The 27,162-nt window shown below is 41.4% G+C and overlaps 1 protein-coding gene across 4 annotated transcripts in view; it reads right to left on the reverse strand.

Annotated features, from left to right (window-relative positions):
* Positions 1-27,162, reverse strand: part of smap1 (small ArfGAP 1) — a 247,473-nt gene that overhangs the window by 74,387 nt on the left and 145,924 nt on the right. For all 4 annotated transcript variants that reach the window (XM_080191966.1, XM_080191970.1, XM_080191967.1 and 1 more), the window contains one exon: positions 24,925-24,997. In XM_080191966.1, the coding sequence (XP_080048092.1) occupies positions 24,925-24,997 (73 nt within the window). The remainder of the gene's footprint in view (positions 1-24,924; positions 24,998-27,162) is intronic.

Below are 27,162 nucleotides of genomic sequence, written 5' to 3' on the forward strand. Positions count from 1 at the left end.
TTTATTTATATAGAAGCATTGGCAATTGCTTTTACTATGTGGGAAACTGGGCCATCACCTAGAGCACAACCCGTTGCATAAAACCGAAAAACAAAGTTAACTGCTACTTCTTAAATTAGATTCATTGGAACACATATTCAGTTATTGGGAAACTTACTAATTGTCCTTTATGCCTCAGAATAAATTGCCGTACCCTCACTGTGCGCAAGGAAGACCAGTGTCGATTCTGTTATCAGCGTCATCTCTAATTTCACCCTATTGTTATTTTAGGCTAGATCCACTCGAACCAATTACACAATATTAAACAATCACTAATCCAGACCGCAGAAAACTAACTCATCACAGAGAAGCTTTCATGGATATAGGAATGCCTTTCATTGATACACAATGGATGTCAAGCAGCAATTGCAAATTAGCATTTCAAATCCCAAAAAAAGTACAAAAATAAATTTGAATCAGTTAACACAAACTGTTCAAACTTCCAAACACAGAGATATGGACTGTCTTGTACTTTGGCACCAGAATGTGATAAATCGATCATAGCAAATGCAATTTCTTTCAGAACATTTCTTCAAGTGTTGTCACTCAATGCACATTGCAAATCATATGCTGATAATATTGCAGCTAGGAGGACAGCACAAGTTTTTAGTGCAGTATGGTGAAGAGTACGTCTTTTCAACAGTCATTCCAGTGAATAAAAGCCACCTAACATGTTAGTAAAGACAATTTACTGTCAAGACACAGAGGAGCAGTGCTAGGCCATTCAGCCCCTCAATATTCTGTTATTCAAGGAAATCGTGGCTGATTAGTATAATTCCTTTGTCCTATATCCCTTTGGGTAACAAAAGTCAATCTCACGTTTAAAATGAATAAATGCATTTGCCACAGTTTTGGCCACTGAACCTATTAACATTGTTAGCAGCGTGGTTGAAAAAGAATAAAAACGGCCCTCTTGTTTCATGGATAAGCTTGAATATCTGGTTTTCTATCCCGTAAGAACATAAGAAACAGGAGCAGGAGTAGGCCATCTAGCCCTTCGAGCCTGCCCCGTCATTCAATAAGATCATGGCTGATCTGATAGAGGTTCAGTTCCACTTACCCGCCTGCTCCCCATAACCCTTAATTCCCTTATCGATCAGAAATCTATCTACCTGTGACTTAAACATATGTAATGAGGTAGCCTCCACTGCTTCAATGGGCACAGAATTCCAAAAATTCACTACCCTCAGAGAAGAAGTTCCTCCTCAACTCTATTCCAAATCGACTCCCCCTTATTTTGAGACTGTGCCCTCTAGTTCTTGTTTCCTTTCTAAGTGGAAATAATCTCTCTGCCTCTACCCTGTCTAGCCCCTTCATTATCTTATATGTCTCTATAAGATCTCCCCTCAGCGTTCTAAACTCCGAGTACAGGCCCAACCTACTCAATCTCGCCTCACAAGCCAAGCCTCATCTCCGGTATCAACCTGGTGAAACTTCTCTGCACTCCCTCCAAGGCCAATATATCCTTTCTCAAATTAGGCGACCAAAATTGCACAGTACTCTAGTTGCAGCCTCACCAGTACCTTGTACAATTGCAGTAAGACCTCCCTGCTTTTATATTCCAGTTTTGGCCACTCGCAATAAAGGCCAACATTCCATTTGCGTTCTTGATCACCTGCTGCACCTGCAAACTGAGTTTTTGTGATTCATGCACAAGGACCCCTAGGTCCCTCCGCACAGTAGCATGTTGTAATTTTTCACCATCTAAATATTAGTCCATTTTACTGTTATTCCTTCCAAAGTGGATAATCTCACACTTGCCAATGTTATACTCCATCTACCAGATCCTCACCCACTCACTTAGCCTATCCAAATCTCTCTGCAGACTTTCTGCATCCTCCACACAATTCGCTTTCCCACTCATCTTTGTGTCATCAGCAAACTTTGTTGCCTACCCTCGGTCCCCTCCCCCAGATCGTCTATGTATATGGTAAACAGTTGAGGCCCCAGCACCAATCCCTGCGGCACGCCACTAGTCACCAACTGTCAACCAGAAAAGCACCCATTTATTCCAACTCTCTGCTTCCTGTTAGATAGCCAATCCTCAATCCACGCTAACACTTTACCCCCAACTCCGTGCACCTTAATCTTCTGCAGCAATCTTTTATGAGGCACCATATCAAACGCCTTCTGGAAATCCAAAAACCACATCCACCGGTTCCTCTCTGTCAACCGCACTCGTTACACCTTCATAAAAGTCCAGTAAATTCATCAAACACGACTTTCCCTTCATGAATCCATGCTGCATCTGCTTGATTGAACCATTCTTTTCTAGATGTCCTGCTATTTCTTCTTTAATGATGGATTCCAGCATTTTCTCAACTATGGACTTTAAGCTAACCATCTCGTAGTTACCCGCCTTTTGTCTACCTCCTTTTTTAAACAGTGACATCACATTAGCTATTTTCCAATCAACTGGCACCTCCCCAGAGACCAGCGAATTTTGATAAATTATAACTAATGCATCCGCTATTACTTCTGCCATTTCTTTTAGTACCCTGGGATGCATTCCATCCGGGTCGGGGACTTGTCTACCTTTAGTCCCATTAGCCTACCAAGCACTACCTCTTTAGTAATAGTAATTGTTTTAAGTACCTCTCCCCCTCCAGTCCCACAACTGTCAATTCTTGGTAAGCTATTTGTGTCCTCTACCGTGAAGACTGACACAAAAAACTTGTTTAAGACCTCAGCCATTTCCTCATTTCCCATGATTAAATCCCCCTTCTCATCTTCTAAGGGTCCAACGTTTACTTTAGCCACTCTTTTTCTTTTTATATATTTGTAAAAACTTTTACAGTCAGTTTTTATATTTTATGCTAGTTTAGTTTCATAATCTATCTTTCCTTTCTTTATCGCTTTCTTCATAGTTCTTTGTTGTTTTTTAAAAGCTTTCCCAATCTTCTAATTGCCCACTAGTTTTGGCCACTCTGCACACATCGGTTTTTAATTTAATACTCTCCTTTATTTCCTTAGTTATCCACAGCTGGTTATCCCTTTTCTACTGTCCTATTATCACTACTCACTGTCTCCTGTGATTCAGAGGATTTTCTAACCAGACAATAAACTGCCTTCAATTCAATGAGCCTCAGCTTAAGCCAACTGTCACCTGAAGGACTTTATTAAATGCCTCTGGAAGTTCATAAGAATAACCTCCATAGATATTCCCTTGAACACTAATTTATTCACCTCTTTAAAAACTTTAATTAGGTCCATCAAGCATGACTTGGCTTTTGCAAATTCATGCTGGCTCGATCACATCAGCTGCAAAATTTCAAGATGTTCAGTTACTCTATGCTTAGATGTGGACTCAGGCTATTTCCCAAAAAATAGTTGACTAATCTCCTCACCCCGCAACATGCATCATTTTCCACTCTAAAGGAAATGTTCATGAAACAAGATTTAGAAGATTACAATTTAGAATCATATGCAAAGCTCTCATCACATCCTTCAAAATTATGGGATAGAACCACCTGGTCCTGAGGAGCCTTCATTCATCATGAGGAGTCTGGAGAATGAAGATGGTGAGAAACACTGGTGAAAGAATCTTGAATGAGAGGACACAGATTTAAAGTCACTGGTCAAAGGACGAAAAGCAAATGAGAAACAGGCGCCAGAGTGTGGTGACGAGGGAATTTTCACAGTAACTTCATCGCAATGTAAAGTATATCTATTGTGACAATAATAAGTAAACTTTAAAACTTTAAACAATTTAGCACCTTTTTTTCATTACTGCTATTCTGAATATTTGTTTTGTCTGGTTTCTAATTCAATATTCATTTCCTTAGGATGCTTGGCATGCTGACCCCTTTCTCTACTGTAGGTAATGATAAGTAATTACTCAACATTCCCACCATTTGTTTTCTCACAATGACAGGTTGCTGGGTTTAAAGTGACACTCCATTTTTCTCAATCTTTTATGCCAGTTTCAGAAATATTGTGTTGGCAATAAAACTCGCCCACAAAAATGGCCACACTTCCAGTACAAATTAATCATTATTGGGACCTTCTATTAATTGTGTACATTAAAAATAAACTGGCAAGGAAAATAAAAATTATATATTTTAAAAGCATTTTTTACAATTACTTATTGCCCAGTCTCTTGGCCAATCTCTCCCCACTTACATTTGTGATTCCTCTGATGCCCTACATCATATCAACAGTTTAATGACCCTAATTGCCTCCCCATCACTTTGTACATCAAATTCCTCTACACCTCCAACAAGAGGGTGAGAGCTTTCTGCTTCTTCCTTGAACAGAGGCATGAACAATCCCTATCCACTACTACTCTCCTCTGCCTGGCTGAACTTGGCTTACTGAACAATTTCTCCTTGAACTTGTCTCACTACCACAAATAAAAAGCGTGGCCATAGGTACCTGTCTGGCCTGTTACCCCTCAAAAAAAAAAGTGTATGCGAAGCATTCCTTGTTTCAGTTTCACTCATGCCCACTGCCGCATCCTTTCTTTTGTAACATTGATGACAATCAGTGCCACTTCATGCTCACATCTGGATCTGGAAACGTTTATTGATTCTGCTTCTATTTTCCCCCCCTCTCACATTCATGTGGTCTATCACTGACATGTCCCTTTCCTCCTTGGACTTCTGTCTCCATTTCTGGTGATGGACTGTCTACAAATATTCATTGAAAGACAACCCACTCCCATCGCTATCTGAACGAAAACTCTTCACACTATGATACCTGTAAAGACTCCACCGTATTCTCCCAGTTTCTCCTCTTCTGTTCCAATGCTACCTTCCAAAACACTTCTGACACGTCTTCCATTTTCCTGAACCAAGGTTCCCCCAAATGTGGTTAATAGGGTCCTCACTTGTATCCCATGCCTCTGCCCTCAACCCTACTCCTCTATTCCAGAACCATGATAGGAATCCCCTGGTCCTCACTTTTTACGCCATCCACAGCCTCCGCGTTCAAAGGGTCATCTTCCACCATTTCCACTAATGCTAGCATGATGCTGCCATGAAACACATCTTCCTCTCACCTCCCCCATCAGCATTCCGTGTGAACCATTCCATCCATGGCACCCTGGCCCACTTCTTCACTCCCAACGCCTCATTACCTTCTCATGGAATTGCAGGTGTAACACCTTCCTCTTTATATCTCCCCTCCTCACTATCCAAGGCCCCAAGCACTCCTTTTTCAAGTGAAGCAGCATTTCATTTGTACCACCTTCAATTTAGTCTACATATTCATTACTCACAATGCCGTCTCCTTTACATTGCAGAGACTAAAGGCAGACTGGGTGACCACTTTGCTGAAAACCTTCATTCAGTTTGCAAGCATGACACTGACCTGCCCATCGCTTGACACTTTAACTCCCCATCTTGTTCTCAAGTCCTTGGCCTTGCTGCAATGTTCCAATGAAACACAACACAAACTGGAGGAATACCACCTCATATTCTGATTAGGCTCTTTATAGTCTTTTGAACTTATCAAGTTCAACAACTTCAGGCCATGAACATTCTCCTCTTTTTTTCCACGATCCCCTCCAATACAAGGCCGTCTGCAACTTGTTTTGCTTTCAGAGTGATAATCCTCGTTATGTTATTAACACATTCTGCTGCCTTTCCTTTACGCCATTATTAACACACTCTTTAGTCTTTAATCAATACCATTAACGCTCTCCCTGTCTTATGACCAATACATCTTTGACAATCTCTCCTGAGCTTCCACCTATCCCTGACCTTCAATTTTGCTCCACCTTCTCCAACTCCCCCCCACTAATCCATCACATTTCTACCCCTCTTAGCTCTGCAGTCATAAGGAGTCAAAACATTGGCCTCAATTCCCCCCATCACGACCCATAACTTCTCTGGTGGGTTGCAGTGGGAGATGCGCATCACCAGCCTTGTACCAGGAATTACACACACACCGGGAATGTATGCGCATCTCCCAGAGCCGGCCAAGTCGCCAATCACACCAAGGTGGAAACTGGCGGGGAGGCAGGTGTGTGTCATTTGAATCTGCTTTAAATGTATTTAAAATATGTTTAGCAGTTCATTATCAGGAACTTTCAGGTCCCGATTAAATCTACCACCCCACGTTTGGGGAACTAGCAGGAGACCCAGCCAGAATGAAGGGAGGGCAATCGCACGCCACTGCCCCCCCCCCCCCCCCCCCCCCAGGGGTCAGGCGGCGATGGGGTGCCTGGGCAAGGGCACCCTGGCAGTCTGGCCTATGTCCCCAGTACTACCCAAGGGCAAGTGCCCATGACCAGGGAACACCAGCAATTGAGCTGACCAGCAAACAGAGACTACCAGATTGGGACAACTGCATATGTGCAGAGTTCCGGAGCTGTCAAACTTCAGTGCAAATAGGCCCCACCCCCTTGAGTTTTTAAATGATATTCACAATTGGGACCTCTATATTGCACAGAGTGTGGAGATTCAGGTGAGAAGCTGAAATGACAAAACAGTTGGAATTTAGAACTGTTTTCCCACCAATTCAGCACTTTTGGGAAAATCGTGGTCATTGTTTCTCTCCAGAGATTGCCAGACTTGAGCATTTTATTTTTATTTCAGATGTCCTGCATCCACACTTCCTTGCTTTTATTTATTGGCCATTCCTAATTGCCCTGTTTCTTATTTTCATTTAACTAGAAACTGGCACGTGTACACCAATGTAACTAGAAAATAATTTCACATCTTTTCAACTGAATTACAGTAATTTTAAAGCAGATTAGAAAATATGCAATTTAGCAAATGAATAAATTAGTAAAGAGCAAAGTGTACAGAGGACGCTGAAAGTCTGCAAAGGGATATAGTCTAAGCGAGTGGGCGAGCATCTGACAGATGGATACAATACTGGTAAATGTGAGGTCATCCATTCTGGTAGAAATAACAGCAAAATGGATGACTATTTAAATGGTAACAAATTGCAGCATGCTGCTGTGCAAAGGTACCTGGGTGTCCTTATGCAAGGATCACAAGGAGTTAGAACATAGAACATTACAGCGCGGAACAGGCCCTTCGGCCCACAATGTTGCGCCGACCAGTCTTATTTTTAAAAAAAAACATTGACCCTCTAATCTAAACCAATCCCTTTACGTCCATAAACCTATCCACCAATCTCTTAAACGCCCCCAAACTAGGCGCATTTACAACTGCAGCAGGCAGGGCATTCCAGTCCCTCACCACCCTCTGGGTAAATAACCTGCCCCTGACATCCGTCCTATAACTACCCCCCCTTAATTTAAAGCCATGCCCCCTCGTGCTAGATTTCTCCATCCGAGGAAACAGGCTATCACCATCCACCCTATCTAAACCTCTAATCATCTTATATGTTTCTATAAGATCCCCTCTTAGCCGCCTTCTTTCCAGTGAAAACAACCCCAAATCCCTCAGTCTCTCCTCATAGGACCTCCCCTGCATACCAGGCAACATCCTGGTAAACCTCCTCTGCACCCTCTCCAAAGCCTCCACATCCTTCCTGTAATGTGGGGACCAGAACTGCACACAGTACTCCAAGTGCGGCCGCACCAGAGTTGTGTACAGTTGCAACATGACGCTGCGACTCCTGGTTTGCAGGTGCAGCAGGCAATTAAGGCAGCAAATAAAATTTTGTCCTTCATTGCTAGAGAGGTGGAGTTTAAAAACAGTGAGGTTACGTGGCAGCTGTATAGGGTGCTGGTGAGGCCACATCTGCAGTATACACTGGCACCAGAGGGGATACAGGGTAGATGGACTAGGTTGATTCCAGAGTTGAGAGGGCTGGCTTATGAGGATAGATTAAGTAGACTGGGACTATACTCACTGGAATTCAGAAGAGGGGAAATCTTACAGAAACATATTAGATTAAGGGAATAGATAAGACAGAAGTAGGGAAGCTGTTTCCACTGGCAAGTGAAACTAGATCTAGGGGACATGGCCTCAAAATAAGGGGAAGGAGATTTAGGACTGAGTTGAGGAGGAACTTCTACACCCAAAGGATTGTGAATCTGTGGGATTCCCTGTCCAGTGAAGCAGTTGAGGTTACTTCACTGAATGTTCTTAAGGCAACGATAGATAAATTTTTAAACAATAAAGGAAATAAGGCTTATGGTGAATGGGTAGGTAAGTGGAGCTGAGTCCACGAAAAGTTCAGCCATGATCTTATTGAATGGGGGAGCAGGCTCGAGGGGCCAGGTGGCTGCCTTCTGCTCCTAATTCTTATGTCCTTATGTAATAGATTGACACTGATTTTTAATTACTTTGCTTTTTGTGATAAACCTATTTTCAGCTGTTTTAAATAAACTTCAAGTTATCACTTTTAAAGCAAAATGTTAGATTTGCTTTAAAATCTACCCAGTTTAAGCTGAATAATGGCTGATTTTTGAGTGGAAACCTTTCATTGCAGATGGTGATGGGAGAGAAAGGGATGGGGATCGAGATTTCCAAAGCAGGTGCAATTACAATTGGCAATAATGTCCACAGTGCAGTTTACCCCAGGGAATTTAGACAGTTGGAGTGGAGGCCTTGTTGGGTCGGTGCACTTTCTATCCAAAAGAAAAAAGTGGGTAATGTTGTCTGCTTTAAATATCATGTTGCTCGCACATAATGTTGCACAAATAAATGTAATAAAGGGTTAATCATAAGTAAATTACAATAAAAGTCTGAATAGCTTTGGTGACTGATCTCTTCAGTTTCAGAATCATAGAATACTACAGTGCAGAACTGACCCTTCAGCCCATTAGATCTGCACCGATGAAATACCCTGACCTGCCCACCAAATCCCACTTGCTAGCACTTGGCCCACAATCTTGAATGTTATGGCATGCCAAGTATGCATCTTTTTAGAGGATGTAAGGATCCCACCTCCATCAGTCTCTCAGGCAGTGCATTCCAGACTGTCACCACTCTGAGTAAGAAAGTTTTCCTTCAAAACCCTCCTAAACCTCCCACTCCTCACTTTTAACTTGTGTCCCCTTGTAACTGACCCGTCAACTAAGGGGAACAGCTGCTCCGTCTCCACCCTGTGCATGCCCCTTATAACCTTGAGCACTTTAATCAGGTCACCTCTCAAACTTTTCTCCAATGAAAACAATCCAAGCCTATCCAACCTCTCTTCAGAACTTAAATGTTCCATCCCAGGCAGCATCCTGGTAAATCTCCTCTGCACCGCCCCCAGTACGTTCACGTCCTTCCTATAATGTGGTGACCAGAACTGCACACAGTACTCCAGCTGTGGCCTCACCAAAGTTCTATGCAACTCCATCATGACCTCTCTGCTTTCGTAATCTATACCTGATTGATAAAGGTGAGTGTGCCATATGCTACCTATTAACCAGCCTTTCTGCTTTCAGAGATCTATGGACAAACACACAAAGGTCCCTTTGTTCTTCAGAACTTCCCACTATCAGACCTTTCATACTGTACTTCCTTGTCAAATTACTCCTTCCAAAGTTCATCACCTCTAATTCCATCTGCCACTTGTCCGCCCATTTGATCAACTCATTTTCCCGTAACCCAAGGCACTCAACTTCACTGTTAGCCACCCAGCCAATCTTTGTGTCATCGGCAAACTTACTCATTCTACCCGCCACAGTCACCTATGTCATTTATATAAATAACAAACAAACAATTGGGGCCCAGCACGGATCACTATGGTACGCGACTGGCGTCCAGTCACTAAAGCAACCGTCTGTCACCACTCTCTATCTCCGACTGCTAAGCCAATTATGTTGGATTACCCTGTATCCCATGTGCATTAGTCTGCTTAATAAGTCTCCCATGTGGGACTCCGTCAAAGGCTTTGCAAAATCCACGTAAACTACATCAACCGCACTATCCTCATTCACACACTTCGTTACATGCTCAAAAAATACAATCTAATTTGTTAGGCATGATCTTCCACTGACAAAACCATGCTGACGATCCCTGTGCAAACCTTGCCTCTCCAAATGGATAGATTCTCTCCTTCAGAATCTTTTCCAGTAGTTGTCCAAGCACAGGCATAAGATTCATTCATTTGTAGTTCCCTGGCTTGTCTCGACAACCCTTCTTAAATAGTGGGACCACATTAGCTGTTCTCCAGTCCTCTGGTACCTCCCCGATGGCCATGGAAGAATTAAAAATTTGGGTCAGAGCCCCTACAATTTCCTCCCTTGCCTTCCACAACAGCCTGGGACACAATTCATCTGGACTTGGAGATTTGTCCACTTTTAAGCCCGCCAATACCTTGTCACTCCCTATGATAACTTTCTCTGGAGCTTCAGTTTCTCCCCTCCAGATTTCATAACTATCTCCTCATTCTCATGGGTGAAAACAGATATGAAATATTCATTTAACACCTTACCAATGTCCTCTGCCTCCACCCACAAATTTCCCCCTTGGGTCCCTCATGGGCACTGCTCTTTCCCTGGTTATTCTCTTCTCATTGATATATTTATAGAATATCTTAGGATTTTCCCTACTTTTACCAGCCAAAGCTTTCTCAAATCTTCTCTTTACGCTCCTAGTTGATGTCTTAAGTTCCATCCTGTAGTTTCTGTACTCCACTAATGCTTCCGCAGATTTACATTCCTCTGGAGAATAATTGGCTCAAATAGTTAAGCCTTCATTGTTAACTTCACTTCCTCATTTCTTGCCCATTTTAAATAATGCTGTTATCCATGCAGTTTAACATTGATACTTTTCGAAAACAGAGTTCAAAATGCTTGGTAAAAGTAGATTTGTTATGTACAAATATCATGTACAAAGGTTACATATTTTCCCTGCACTCTCAGCATGTGACAGGATCTCCAAATAATTAGGAATCAAAAATGCATTCAGAAGATTACATGCCATGTACTAAGCAAAAGGTTTTTGGGGAAATGATTGCCAAATACTTGATGTACAGAACCACTCAAGGTTCATTAACACTTGTTATCAAAAAATCACCCAGTCTTACAATAAGCTGCACTTCATTCTTTATGATGGGTGTCAGCATTAAGTGCAACATTCGTCCTCATGCTAACTGCGTGTCAACATTAATCATTTTGTCAATTAGGTTTCAAATAAGAATAAGAGCTGGAAGTAGGGTAGATTACTAATGGCAATGGAAGGTGAAAGGTGCCTTTATTATCAGCTGTTGTGATATCTTATTTAAATGTAAGTATTTCACCTTCTCTGTCTTAATGTCATATTCCTTCAGGGTGCTTCCTTTCGTTGCTCCCATTTGAAAATAACTTATCAACCTTGGAGAACAGGAATTCATCTACAGGTTCTGTGTAATCTTTTTAAAGCATCAACATTAAAGATTTAGTGATAACTTGTGAGCAGGCAACCAGGTTGCTATGGTAATGATGAGGTGATGGAACAAAAGCAGTACGGCCATTTATCACCCTTTTTCATCTCTATTTATTGTCAGATCAGCTATCGTGGACCTTTCCTTTTTCCTTTCCTTTCAGAAAGAAAGGCACGTCAGAAAAACAGTATTCAATTTCAGCCACATCATCCAATGATCCTTTTATCTAATGATGTTCACAGCGGCAGACTCAAGATTCAATGTGTACTTAAAAACCTATTTCTGTAGCAATGCTCCCATCCCGAGAGGTTTTAAACCTGTAACATGAATAATTAATTTGCACTCAAGTCTCAGAACCTACAATCCCTTTGTTCACCTCAGAACAGAAAAGGGTTGCTTGTTTATTCACAACATATATCAAGGATAACTAATCAAAGTAACCATGATTTTGAAACGTATATTTTTCAAAGATGCTTTGTACAGAACATTTATTTCAAAAATTAGGAAGAAACAAGAGCATGTTCAATATAATAACTACATTTTATATAAAATATTACATTCATTCATAGTGAAAATAATAAAACTAACAGGAAGCACTTAGTCCCTGCCTGCAAAGTCACGTGATTAGCTTCCTCAAACACCAATTTGTTTTAATCCCACGCAAATTCAAGCAGAGACGCATCAAAGACTGATAAAACCTCCAGTTTGGTTATCGGGAAATAAATATTTCCTCATTTAACCACCTCGAAACCCAACGATTATCACTGCTTAAGCAAATTTGAGATGGCCATCCCTCCCCAATATAATGTTAGTGAGTGCGAATAAATGAGGTGCTCAGACCACAAAAGTTCCAGGCTTGATTACAGTTTGCAATGAATTAGGTGGCTTCAATGTACCTCCAAATTAGGAGTGACATTGCACTCAGTCATACCAGCTGGAATTAAACTGGCCTTCCAAAAACTGCCTATGCAACTCTTCCATTGAAAGCAACTTTTAAAAAGCTTGCATCAAACACTTCTTTAATTTTTTCCTTCCACTTCATAAATTTATATAACCGCCAGGTCAGTCAAGATTTGGATACTACTTTCTTACCCAAGGCGATTTCAGCACTTTTCTAAAGAAACAAGTAAAAGTCTGTTGATAGGTGCTCTCTCATATCTAGCCTCCAGCTTCTTTTTCTCCCCACCCTCTTTCCTAGTTTTGTTCAATAGTACAATTTTCACCAATTGCATCTGAACAATACAGTTATTATTTGATCTCAGTTTGTACCATTCTGTGCTCTTCATATCCGTTGAAATCAAGACTCATTTCCTCATCAGGCTCATTCACTGCCTCTGAAACGGGGCCACAATTAACTGAGGGGGGGTTTACACTGTGCACTGGAGATCATGCGCAATGGTGCACTCCAGCACCCAGGAGAATAGTGTCCATCCACTCCCCCTGCTGGCACAAATCACACTTTGCCTCTTATTTTCTCTCTAAGAATGTTTTTGGTAAGTTCGCCCCCCAGTAGATTTCAAGAACATCTGGGGCTTTTGTGCACTTCATCTTTAAATGTGTCAGGAAAGGTTAAACCATGTATAAAACATTGGGATCCTGGGGTTTTCAAACAGAGAGAATGAACAAAGTCAAGGAGATATGCTAAACGTGTTTAAAAAAACATTTGTTCAGCCCCAGCTGGTGTATTGTAATCAAATTTAAGCACCACACTTTAAAACAGACGTAGTTAAACTGGGATTATTCTCTTTACAGCTGAGAAAGCTTAAAAGAGGTAGAGGTGTTTAAAATAATCAAGAAGTGGGGCAAATAATAAAATGCTTCCAATGGCTGATGGGTCAATAACCAAAGCTATAGAGGAACTGCACCTAAATTTCTACCAGGTTCTTTAATGCCTGCTGGTGAGTGCAACAATTTCAGAGCACAATTTTACCCATATTTTGTATCAAGGTTCTTTGCTGGATTGTTTTTTTTAAACCTTGCTTCTCTCTTATTTACTTGGTGTTGGGACAGCTGTTATTCTGCTATTAACATATCCTCCAGATAGCACCTTTGGTTTCTTTATTGGCTCCTTTTGTCCTTGCAGCACAAACCCATTGGTCATTTAATGAGAGATAAAGTGACAATAAGCGGGAATGCTTTGAACACTTGTCCTATAAAACACGACTAAGTTTATACCAAATACTAAAGGCAATAAACTTTGATCAACGAATATTATGCCCCATTAAACCATAATCCAGCTTCAATCTCCTCTTTTGGGTGGGATGTCAGCATGTTCCTTAGCTGTATAAATCTAGTTTAATTATCTGATAAGATTATTAGGGCAATGTTTCAACCTGTTAGCTACAGGAATTTCCAGAAGGCATTTGATAAAAATTTGCACAAAAGGTTATTAGCAAAAATTAAAATGTACAGAATTGAAGGTAATCTTGGGACATAAATGACCAGGATGGAGGGATACGTAATAGTATACCCAGGTTTGCAGTTGACACTAAGTCAGGATTCAGAGTCGCTTACAGCACAGAAGGAAGATGTTCAATAAATTGAGCCCACATCAACTCTCCTTGGAACAATGCTGTCAGACTCACTCCCCTGCTCTATCCCTGTAACCTTACAAGTTTATTTCATTCAAATGCCATCCAATTGTCCTCTTGATACCATTGTTTATGCTTCTAACATCTTCCAGGTCATTACCACTCACTGCATAAAAACGTTCTTCCTCTCACTCCCCACTGTATCGCTCGATCAAAAGATTAAAATTGTGGTCTTAGTCCTTGTATTGTTAATGAGAGCAAAAGGCAAATTATTTTTTGTGGAATGTGGCAGGATATTACAAGGGGACACAGTGCATGGACAAAAACTGTGGGAGATAGAAGTACAATTCAGGAAAATATGAAGTTGTCCATTTTGAATCTGAAAAAGACAATACAGAATATTTTCTTCATCGGGTCAGATGTGGGATACACAGAAAGGATACACATAAAGGGCTTGCAGATCTCAACTCATTAAAAGTTAATGCATAGGTACAAAATGTAATCAAAAGGGTAATGGAATGCTGGGTTTTGTCTCAAGAGCATTGGGTTTTCAAAAGTGTTGATGTGCTGTTTCAACTGTGCAGAGCCCTCGGTTAACCACAATCCAGAGTGCCATGTTCAGCCAATAGCACATCTCAGGAAAGATGGATTGCCTTGGAAAAGTACAGTGTGGATTCATTACAAGTATACTGAGGATACACTGCACAATCCTGCCTCTTTCTCCCTTGAATCCAGAAGATGGTCTTATCAAGATGTTGAAAATGATAAAAAGCATTGAATAGGGCAGGTAAGGAAAAAAAGATTTCCTGTGGTGGGATCGAACACAACAATATAGTGATAACATCACAGCCAAGGCATTTAAGAGCAAAATCAGGAAGCACCATTTCATGGAACACGTAGCAGAATCTGGAAAAAATTCCTCCAGAAGATATTGCGTCAATTGAAATTTTCAAAATCAAAACCATTAATTTTTTTTCTTGAGTGGAAGTATCAGGGGATTTAGAGCAAAGACAGGTAAAATGTGGTGATAGTACAGACCAGCTAAGATCTGATTGAATAGTAGAACAGGTTCAAGGCTCTGAATGCCCAATCCTTGTGTTTTTCATGGTATCTGATTCTGCCATATTTTTTCACCTCAATTAGTTGCTCATTTTCGTCCTCCTCACTACCTGCCTTGCAGTTTTGGTTTTGCACGAACAGAACACTCTTATAAAACTCCTATATCAAAGGATGTGCAATTTTTTTTTTAAAAGAGGGTCTAGTAGTCATTTTAATACACATGAACTTTCTTGAAACAGGCTACCAGAAAGATGTGTCACACTACCAGAAGACTGTGGAGGCTTTGGAGAGGGTACAGAAAAGGTTTACCAGGATGTTGCCTGGTATGGAGGGCATTACGATGAGGAGAGGTTGGAGAAACTTGGTTTATTCTCACTGGAGCGATGGAGGCTGAGGGGTGACCTGATAGAAGTCTACAAGATTGAGGGGCATGGACAGAGTGGATAGTCAAAGCTTTTTCCCAGGGTTGAAGAGTCAATTACTAGGGGGCATAGGTTTAAGGGGCAAGGGGCAAGTTTTAAAAGAGGCAGATTTTCTTTTTTACACAGTGTGGTGGGTGCCTGGAACTCGCTGCTGGGGGACATTGTGGAAGTGGGGACGGTAGTGACTTTTAAGGGGCATCTTGACAAGTACATGAATGAGATGGGAATAGACGGATATGGTCCTCGGAAGCATAGGGGGTTTTAGTTAAGTCAGGCAGCATGGTCGATGCAGCCTTGGAGGGCCAAAGGGCCTGTTCCTGTGCTGTAATTTTCTTTGTTCTATGTTCTCTTTGTTCAGACAGGGGCAACAGTGGCATAGCCACTGTAAATTGGTGATTAGTACTTTGCTCACAGAGCTGTTTGACCCAGTTTTCTCAAGAACAAACAATAATTCAAATAAACATGCCCAAATTGAAAATGCAGAATGACGAACACTGCATCGACAGAAAGCATGTAAACAGTAGCTCAGGGATATGGTTATCATGGGAATTTTTTTTTTAAATATCAAATTCAGTTTCTTCCCCCTACAGATACTGGACTGCACTTTGAACAGGACCTCTCCTGACTCTCAAGCTGATATTTCTTTCTGCAAATGAGACAGCTTTCTCAACTTAACAACACTAGCTTGTAGCCAGCACACACAACATTGGGACTGTGACAGAGTGGACTGATGTTGAACAACAGTCTGTTTTATGGACCTCTGATGTACTGGAAGCATTTCAGTTTGTACTGATAAGTGAAAATGACAAAACTGCTCATTTTTCCCAGTCAAGTATATATTTTTTTCAGAGGATAGAGGCATCACTGGCAATTAATCCGTGAACTGAGTGGTTTGCTCGACCATTTCAGAGGACATTTAAGTGTCAACCAATTTGCTGTGGGTGTGGAATCACATGTAGGCCAGAGCTGGGAAGAACAGCACATTTCCACAGATGGCTTTTAATGATTATTACTAAGACCTTCAATTCCAGATTTTTACTAATTAATTGAATTTAATAATTATTTAAAATTAAATTCACCAGCTGCCATGGTGGCATTGTGTCAACTTGGTCCTCTGAATTACTAGTCCAGTGACACTACACCACGCCACTGTCTCCTCTAGAATGGGCAGCAATCAAATGCTATTCTTAAGCGTACAAAACCAGCAACCCTTTCCCCAATTTCCCCTTCCATGCAAATAAAGCAGATGCACAGCAAAACTGAATCTGCTTCTGGCATTACCCCAGAAGGGAGAATTTGTACCTATTAAGGCTGACTCATATGCTTCATTGTCAATTAAATATACTTTAGGCGTGCAGTCAGAATGTAATGTCGGAAACAGAGCAGCTATCTCAAACAGCAGTGAGGTCAGAACCAGATAATAATACTCCAGCAATGTCGATAAGAGATAAACATTGGTCACTTCAAGTGTCAGCACAGAATCCTGTACTTCTTCCCGAGAGGGAATAATCCCTGTTTAATCTGAAATAATACAGAACAGGCACCAGCTGAGGCTTTCTACTCACTTTCTTGAAATGGAACTTGGGACAAACTAACAACCTCTGACTCAGAGGTGAAAGTACTGCCACTGAGCCACATCTGATACCCATATGGTTTATCGTGATGTATGTTGGAGATTCAATTTGCTCTGCCACCCTGATGCCTTGAAAACTGCTTCAAATTCCTGTGTACAAAATAGGTTGAAAATAATATTGGAAACTGACTTTCAATGGAGGTTGATGCTTCTGTAGCTTCAATCTTAAGCCAATTTCGGAGTCACTGAGGAAGAGAATAGCCAGATTAAGGAACTGCAAAACCCCTCTGCCGCATATCGCCCTGCTGCTTTGACTATACTTAGTCTGGCAGCAGATAATTGGCTGGTTCTAATGCTGTTCCACAAGAGACGAGCTCTGAGCAGAATTAGTGGCACTGTCACCGACTGAAAATTGCGTAAAACCAAAAAGTGTACAAGGTTACAAATCTTCAATTAATTTAAGTTGCAGTTTTAAGTACTGAATAAAAGCTTTGACAAAGGATCATCTGGACTCAAAACGTCAGCTCTTTCCTCCCCTTACACATGCTGCCAGACTTGCTGAGATTTTCCAGCATTTTCTCCTTTGGTTGCAGTTTTAAGTAATTCATCTAATTATAAAATTCCAAAATAGCGATGTCAGTCTCAGTGATGGTGAGTTTTAATTTTGGATAAACTGCATTGGATTATGAATCACATGGAAATGCAAAATAAGAATCACAATACACTGCACAATATATTGCAATAACAAATCTAACAACAGTGTGGTGGCACAGCTGACAAGCCAAACTACAAACTACAAAACTACAAACTACATAAATGACTTGGAAGAGGGCGTAGGTGGTGTGATCAGCAAGTTTGCTGATGACACCAAGATGGCAGGGTTGGCGGGTACGGAACTGGATTGTCAGGTGATACAACAGGATATAGATAGGTTGGTGCAGTGGGCAGATAGGTGGCAGATGGCATTTAATCCTGACAAATGCGAGGTGATGCATTTTGGACGGAATAATGCAGAGAGGAGCTATGTGATAAAAGGTAGGCCGATTAGGAGTATAGACATAGAGGGACCTGGGAGTGCAGGTTCACAAATCCATGAAGGTTGCGTCACAAGTGGAGAACGTTGTTAGGAAGGCTTATGGGATGTTAGCCTTTATAGGAAGGGGCTTAGAGTATAAAAGCTGCCGTCTAATGCTTCAGTTATACAGAACGTTGGTTCAACCGCATTTGGAGTACTGCGTCCAGTTCTGGTCACCTTACTACCGGAAGGACGTGGAGTCTCTGGAAAGGGTGCAGAGGAGGTTTACCAGGATGTTGCCTGGCATGGGGGGACTGGGTTACGAGGAGAGATTGAAGAAACTGGGGCTATTCTCCTTGGAAAGACGGAGATTGAGAGGGGACATGATAGAAGTATATAAGATACTGAAGGGGATAGATAGAGTTAATAGTGAGAGACTGCTCCCTAGACTGGGTACGAACACGAGAGGTCATCATTTAAGGGTGAGGGGGGGGGAGGTATAATTTGGAGGTGAGAAGAAGGTTCCTTACGCAGAGAGTTGTGGGGGTCTGGAACGCGCTACCGAGTAGGGTGGTGGAGGCAGGAACGTTGGACTCGTTTAAGATGCAGTTAGACAGGCACATGAGTGAAACGAGAATGGAGGGATATGGTAGGGGCTATTAAATAGGGTTAAACCTCGGGAGACACCGGAAGGGCAGGCTGTATGATTAATATTTTTTGTCTTTATTCCACAGGTGGAGGTCCACCTCGTGTCAAGCGAGGGGCATGCACACGGCGGGTCGTGCGTGGGCTGCTCTTGGAAGTCCAGGAGTGGCCTAGTACTTCATGTCGGTGTGTGTGCTTGATCCTGGACCGGTAGACGGGCGCCGCAACAGCTCAGTGACTAGCACTGCTGGCTGTGCAGACACATGGATTTGGGCCTGTGTCTGTGGGAGTTTGCGCATTCTCCCTGTGGTTGCGTGGGTTTCCTCCGGGCGCTCCGGTTTCCTCCCACGCCCCAAAGATGTGCTCTTAGGCTAGTCGGTTTTTACCAAATTGACACTATTTCTTCCCTGAATCTGACTGAGTAGGGTCCCATTCGTAGACATGCAGGGTAGAATAGGTGTAGGGTGATGTGGCGGCGCGGGCTCGTTGGGCCGAAGGGCCTGTTTCCCGTGCTGGGTTGTTCTTTGTTCTTCTTTGTTCTTTGTACAAAATAAATGTTGTTTTCACACACTAGGTAGAATCATACAAACCCTAATTTACAACAGTATTTCCTATTTCTCATATGCACATGTTTACCAGAATTAAAGAGCTCTATTAAAACTGTACTTAAGTCTTAGCTTTTGTCATTTTCAACGGGAAGAGTGCTGCTGCTTTTTTGATTCAAGTGGAAGAGGTGTACCCACAGGACAAACAAAAATAGACAGATATCCACCCCTGCAAACCTACCACAGGTAACAATCACCTCTGCTCTATAGAGAAAAGTGAGTACTTTCTAACATACGTTAGTTTAGGTCTCTAGGTCTTTAAGAACAAATTAAGAGACTCTAGACTTTCATTTTTAAGTGTTCCTTCCTTGCTCCTCAGACAGCCATTATTTGCAGTTATCCTTTGTCTGCCAGTGCTTTAAAACTCTCACACAGTCATGTTGTGTCTTTTCGTCACATCTTGCCTTTGCGATAATCCTCATACTGCTATTCATTGGCCCCTCAACAGGTTTTTTGAGTCTGCTTTTCTATTTTGTCATACGCTTGTTTACTGTTCTTATTCTGTTGCCTTTTCTCCATCATAATTAGTATGTCGCCTGTCACCAACTCATGATGTTTCCTCTTTTTCTTTTAAGGATTGTGTCAGTTGCTGTGTGTTTCATGCTCTATTTCAACCTTCCCCAATGTCTTGCTATTCTTTCTTTCCTCCTCACCAAGAATTTGATCTGTCACTTCTTGAAGCGAAGCTTCATACTTGCTAGTAACCTCCACTGCAAAATTTATCACATCTTCCCCTCTGTCCACCTGGGTTGGCTTGATCTTTCATGAGATTTTTTGGAAATTTCAGCTTGATTTGGCTTTCTACGTGACAGGCCTAGGAGACTACATATATATGAACAGACAAATTAGAAGCAGGGGTAGGCCTTTTGGCACCTTCAGCATACTCTGTCATTCAATAAGATCATGGCTGATCTGAATGCAGCCTGAGCCCACATTTTGCGAATCTTGGCCCTGCGCAAGGATATTTTGGCCCTGGAGGGAGTGCAGAGGAGGTTTACTAGGCTGATACCGGAGTTGAGGGGATTGAGCTATGAGGAGAGGCTGAATAAACTAGGCTTGTACTCGTTAGAGTTTAGAAGAATGAGGGGAGATCTCATTGAGACGTATAAGATGATGAATGGGATGGATAGGATAGAGGTGGAGAGACTCTTCCCGCTCAAAAAAGACAGTAGGACTAGGGGGCACAGCCTCAAGATAAAGGGGAGGCGGTTTAGAACGGAGTTGAGGAGGAACTTCTTCACTCAAAGGGTGGTGAATCTCTGGAATTCTCTGCCCGTTGAAGTGGTGGAGGCTGCCTCGCTAAATATTTTTAAGAAGCGGGTTGATGGGTTTTTGATAAGAGAAGGGATTGAGGGTTATGGGGAGAGGGCGGGAAAGTGGAACTGAGCCACGACAGATCAGCCATGATCTTATTGAATGGCGGGGCAGGCTCGAAGGGCTAGATGGCCTACTCCTGCTCCTATTTCTTATGTTCTTATGTTCTTATGTTTACCAATAAGCATATGTGGACATATAGAAGAATGTTCCGCATATCCTACACAGACAGAGACTCCAATGAAGAAATGCTGAAAATGGCCGGAGGTGAAATTAGTGCACAACATCAAAGAGAGAACAAGGCATTATTTTGGGCACACTGGGGCAGACATAATTATTGGAAAGAGAGATCGATGTAAACATGAGAGGAGGAAATAGATGATAAATGTGCTATGATATAATGGGCTGGGTGCAGCTGATCTTGTGTAAGTACAGGACAGTAAGAGATGGAGATCCATGTCAGTTAATCTTCTGGGAAGAGGGAGATACCAATTAATAAATGATTGAGGGATCCAGTATAGAGGACAGGTCAATAATTCAGGGAAACAGATGCATCCCTCAAAAAGATGACCTTTACTCAGCCCATCGTTTTGTGTTCAATAATAATGTTTCAATAAAGAAAGATAACCACAAACTCCAGTAGGCATAAAGGAACAAACTTCTACTCACAGAAACATCATCAATATAATAACTAGAAAATAAGGAAACACAAAGCACAGTGATAATGAGCATGTGAAGTCAGTGACAATCCCTATCCATGTGTCCTCACAAGTACTCAGCAAATCCTCTGAAAACAAGAAAACAGATTCTCTGTCATCCTGAAGTAAATATGAGGTTATTTAACCTGTAATTCAGGGATCTTAGTACCTCTTGCCCATGAGGGTCACTTCTTAAGGGATTTTCAGAAGTATAAATTTTATGCTGCAGATATTATTGATCATGAAATACTTGTCAGGTTTGAGGGGGAAAGACTGAAATGTTCATAAAGCCCAGCAACTTCAACCATTTTTAAACTGCCATTTCACACAACATTACTTGTTATAATACATCATCTCCAACTCTGCCTCAGTTCACTTACTGCTGAACCCCTCAAGCTTTTTTCTGTTTGAGTTGACTATTCTAACATATGCCTGGCTAGTGTATCTTGCACCCTCCATTAACCAAGTCAAAAATCCCACTGCTTTAATTCAAACGTGCCCTGAATCCAATTTGCCCATCACTCTTGCGTTTGTCAATCTACACTGGCTTACAGTTTAGCAACCGCTCACTGCAAAAAATCTCTTTCTAAATCCCTCCATGGCCTCGGCTCACCCAAACTTCTAGGCCCATCGTGCATCTCCTCTCTGCTCCACAGTTGGTCATTGTGCCTTCATCTATCTGGGCCCCAAACTCTGGAATTCCCTTCCTAAATCACTCTACTCCTCTTCTCCTTTAAGATGTTACATATGGACCTAATCAGAATATCAACCAACTTACATAGGAGATCCTTATCAAAAAGCATTTTCATAATCATCATCAGGTCAGAAGTGTGGATGTTTGCTGATGTTCAGCACCATTTGCAACTTCTGAAGATACTGAAGCAAATGTAGCAAAACCTGAACAACATCCAGGCTTGGGCTTACAAGTGCCAAGTAATACGCACACCACAAGTGCCAACAAGAGAGGATCCAGCTATTATCCCTTGACATCCAATGGCATTACCATTACTGAATCCCCTACAATTAGCATGTAGGTTAACATGGATCAGAAACTGAACTGGACTAGCCATATAAATATTGTGGCGATAACAGCAGTCAGAGGCTGGGAATGCTACATAGAGTCGTTCACTTCCTGACTCCCCAAAGCCAGCCCACCATCTATAAGATACAAGTCAGAAATGTAATGGAAAAATGCCTGGATGAGCATAGCTCCAACAACTCTCAAGAAGATCGACACCAGCCACTTGACTGGCAACCCATCCACAAAAAACATGCACCCACTCCACTACTGATGCGTGGTGTCAGCAGTGTGCTCCATTTATAAGATGTGCTGCAGGAACTTAGCAAGGCCCCTTAGGCAGCACTTCCAAACCAATGACCGCTAACAGCGAGAAGGACATGAACAGCAGACAAATAAGAACACCACCACCTGAAAATGCCACTCAAAGCCACACACCATCTTACTTGGGAATACATCACCGTTCTTTCACTGTCACCAGACCAAAATCTGGAATTACCTCCTTAGCAGCACTGGACTAAAATGGACTACAGGCATTAAAGAAGAGCTCATCACCACATTCTAAAGGATGGGCAATAAATGGTGGCCTAGCCAGTGACACCCACATCCCATAAAGAAAGCACTGAATTGAAATGTATATTTGCACCATGGACCTATCAGAATTCCTTCGACTTGCAACAGATCATAATTCTGCTCATTGTGAGCACCTGCACCAACAGCTTACAGGACCAAAAGAGTAATTGACGTTAAAAAATGCTGGCAGGGAATAAACTTAAGTTATTGTGGGATATGGAGCAATAAAAACAGAGACCATTCAGCCTTCATACTGGCACAATCTGTCTTATCCAGAAATCCAGGCCTGAGGCTGTGTGAATAAGCAAACAACTCTACCACTTGGCAACTCCAAATCTGTATGTTATATTAATTCACCTCCAGCTAGATCTTCAACTCATCAAAGCCAGACTTAGCTTACTCGTGGCATTCTTGCATCCGAATCAGAAAGTTGTGTTCAAGTCCTACTCCAGGAACATCAGCACACAACCCTGGCTGATGCGTCAGTACAGTGCTGCGGGAAGGCTGTACTGTGTCGGAGATGTTGCCTTTCAGGTGAGATGTTAAACTATGTCCTGTCTGCCAATTCGAGTGAATGTAAAAGATTATTTGGCACTATTTGAAGTTCAGAAGAGCTTTCCTGGTGTCATGGATAACACTTACCTCCTTTGCAAGATTACTTGCTAAACAGATTTGAGATTCATGGAACTTCAAGTAATTCATATTTCCTTCCATAATTGAATCTTTTCCATTTTAAAACTCAAATTAATACTTTTTCTTTCTCTATCAAAGCTTAAATACAAGGAACATCTCTTTCTTCAGGCTACTTAATAGACAACTTTGCCCGAGTCCCATTAATTTGGGAGAAAATAACTCTTCATTTTGTTTAAATTGAACTGGGTGTGTGTTCTGACTGCAGTAGTCTTTTGCAGCCAGATGCTTTAAGATCACTGTCAACCATTCGTACAGCTCAAGAAATAGCATGAGAAGGTAAAACGATGCTTCTATTAACAAAACCAAATACGGTTTTCATGGAGAAAAGCAACTAGTTTCAATTCAAGACAAACCACTGACGGCAAAAAAGACAGGCATTCAAGATAAAAATGAACTTTTACCACATACTGTAATTCAGATAGTCAACATCCATTAAAAACAAATCAATTCCAACAGGAAGATTCAAAATATGCACTTCATATACAATACTAAAATACAACTGTATTATATAAGCCTTCCTAAAATCTTTTGTATTGCAGCTATTGAAATGTCACAAATAATGAGTCTTTAGACAGAAATCCTTTCCCATAGGAGCTCATTAGTTATACTCCTAAGGTGAAGAACACCTTGTATGGATGTCTTATAGCCTAAACTATGATGATGAATGGGATGGATAGGATAGAGGTGGAGAGACTCTTCCCACTCAGAAAGGATAGTAGGACTAGGGGGCACAGCCTCAAGATAAAGGGGGGGCAGTTTAGAACAGAGTTGAGGAGGAACTTCTTCACTCAAAGGGTGGTGAATCTCTGGAATTCTCTGCCCGTTGAAGTGGTGGAGGCTGCCTCACTAAATATTTTTAAGACGCGGGTTGACGGGTTTTTGATAAGAGAGGGGATTAAGGGTTATGGGGAGAGGGCAGGAATGTGGAACTGAGCCACGACAGATCAGCCATGATCTTATTGAATGGCGGGGCAGGCTCGAAGGGCTAGTTGGCCTACTCCTGCTCCTATTTCTTATGTTCTTATGTTAAACTATCAATTCATATCAATGTTCTCTGAAGACTGTCTATAACATTACAAGTTTAGTCAAAAATGACTATTGATGCAGCACAATGCGTCAGTGGTTAGCACTGCTGCCGCCCAGTGCCAGGGACCTGGGTTCAATTCCGTCCCAGATAACTGTGTGGAGTTTGCATTCTCCCCATGTCTGTGTGGGTTTCCTCCGGGTGCTCCAGTTTCCTCCCACTGTCCAAAGATATGTAAGTTAAGCGGATTGGCCACGCTAAATTATCCCTTAATGTCCCAAGATGTGTAGGTTAGAGGGATTAGCAGGAAAATACATTGGGCTACGGGATCAGGTCTAGGTGGAATGCTCTGTCACAGTTGGTTCAGATATGATGGGTCAAATGGCCTTCTTTTGCACTGTAGGGATTCTATAAACAGTTATTTTCATTTCAGTAAAAGGTTTGCTACATTATACACAATTATAAAACAAAATCAAATAAATAATCATTACTCACCCAGTCCTAATAGATCGATGTTGGATTGTGCTATCTTCTGAGGGCTCATTCGGGGATCCAACTGATCTTTCTTCTGTTGTTAAAAGCAAATACGATTTAAAAGCTTATTATCTTAAACAATTACATTCTTTAAGATGTTACATTCAGATTAACATTTGGACCCATTGACAGATCAAACTTTTTCATTCTGGTCTTTTTATATCCAAATGCAATCCTTTCTTTTCCCACGACAATACATTATTTTCAACAATTTATTAACTAACAGGGGCACAAATGCCAGTTTTCTTTCTCAGTTAGAAGAGCGAATCTACAGCATACTGTCAAGGTGCACACTATATTAATACAATAAAGTTACATTTCTAAGTACAGCACCTCTAACTGAGGAAAAAAATTCCAAAAGTGCTTTGAGGGATATAACAATAGACCCGTGAGTACTACAGGGAAAGTTTGCAGATATAAGCAAAATTGTGCAGAAGTATGGAGTGTTTACATCTAACCGACAGTACCTTCGATCATCCCTAAAAGAAAGAGACAAAGTGGGGTGAAGTGATTTGAAGAGGGAGTTCCAAAAGATGAAAGCGCTACCACTAGCTTGGAACTGAAAAGGTCAGATAGAGGAATAAAAGACTTGAAATGGGTATGATGGCAGACAAAGTCACAGAGTTAAGTTGAACAAAGTGACGAAACAAATCTTAAATGAGCTTACAGATTTGAAAATCAATCTTCTGGGAACAGGCAATTAATTACCTTAACAAGGATTGGAGTAACAGGCAAACAGCACATTATTAGCGGAGGATAGGATGGGAGTAATGAAACTCGGATCATTTGGAATTTATGGTGGATAGTGGACAAATCAAGAAGTCCAGTGATTTGAACATATGGTTGTGACTGTGGCGGATTTGTGGAAATGGATACAGATGTTGCAGTGACCATAGAAAATAAAAAGCAGGAATAGGCCATTTGGCCCTTCAATTATCTTGTTAACAGGCCACAAGCTCTTTATTGTGAAGACTGCTAAACTCATCATAGAACTGTATCATCCTTTTATGTATTAAACCACAAATTTACAATTTTTATATTTATACCAGTGACGTTCTTGGAAGATGAACAACGAACTTTGAACTGTTATTAAAATGCAATTCCTCATACAAATATTAATGGAAAAACAGAAGCACTTGAATCTCGAACAAGATTTTCACATCTGAGAAGAATCATTAGAAATCGCAATGAAATTCTGCACACTCGATTTTAAAAAGGAAAATGATTAGTATTTCATCCTTAAACCCAACCCTTTGTCTAGACTACAAATCTATGCATTGCTGTGAAGGGAAAATACATCAAGACACAGTAAGGCATCCCAATTTTGGTAATAAACAACAGTAATATGATGGCAACATGTAAGCTATTTTGGTACGGAACAGCATACAAAGAACAATGGATCTTACAGATTCGCACACGAGGATGACTTGACAGAATTCATGCATTGCACAAAGCCAAATTTGGGTGTTTCTTTTCCTACTAGGAGCACAGTTTGCTAATATAAATGGATGACACGGTGGCACAATGGTTAGCACTGCTGCCTCACAGGGTTCAATTCCTGGCTTGGGTCCCTGTCTGTGCGGAGTTTGCACATTCTCTCCATGTCTGTGTGGGTTTCTTCCAGGTGCTCTGGTTTCCTCCCAAAGATGTGCAGGTTAGGTGGATTGGCCATGTGTTGGGGGACTAGCTAGGGAAATGCATGGGGTTATGGAGATAGGACCTGAGTGGGATTGTGGTCAGTGCCGACTCAATGGCAGAATTCCTTCTTCTGCACTGTAGGATTTTATAGATTCTATAAATCGCTTGATGTGAAATAACATCCCTATTCAAACAAAAAGGGAGGGAGAGAGAAGCTATTTAATTTTACATCAGGAATGGGAAACATCTCAAGACAATAAGCTGCAACAAAAGCAACTGTCACTTGTAAGAATTAATCGACAATAACCAACATGGATTTAAAGGAAAATTATGTCTTGCAAATTCAATTTTAATCCTTTGGTGATATAACAAAAGACAATAGAAGGTACTGCAGTTGATGTTGTGTGTACATATGAACTTTAGAAAGCATTTGATAAAGTTATTGTAGATTAATTTCTTCCAAGTGACAGTTAATTTTGTCTCCAGACGTTTGCCCACCACTGAAGACTGAAGAATTTGTAATGATCTAGCTCCCCCCCACCCTCCAACCCCCTCACTTTA

Source organism: Carcharhinus amblyrhynchos, chromosome 7, assembly GCF_965287045.1.
Source record: "Carcharhinus amblyrhynchos chromosome 7, sCarAmb.v2.hapA, whole genome shotgun sequence".
NCBI classification, from domain to species: domain Eukaryota; kingdom Metazoa; phylum Chordata; class Chondrichthyes; order Carcharhiniformes; family Carcharhinidae; genus Carcharhinus; species Carcharhinus amblyrhynchos.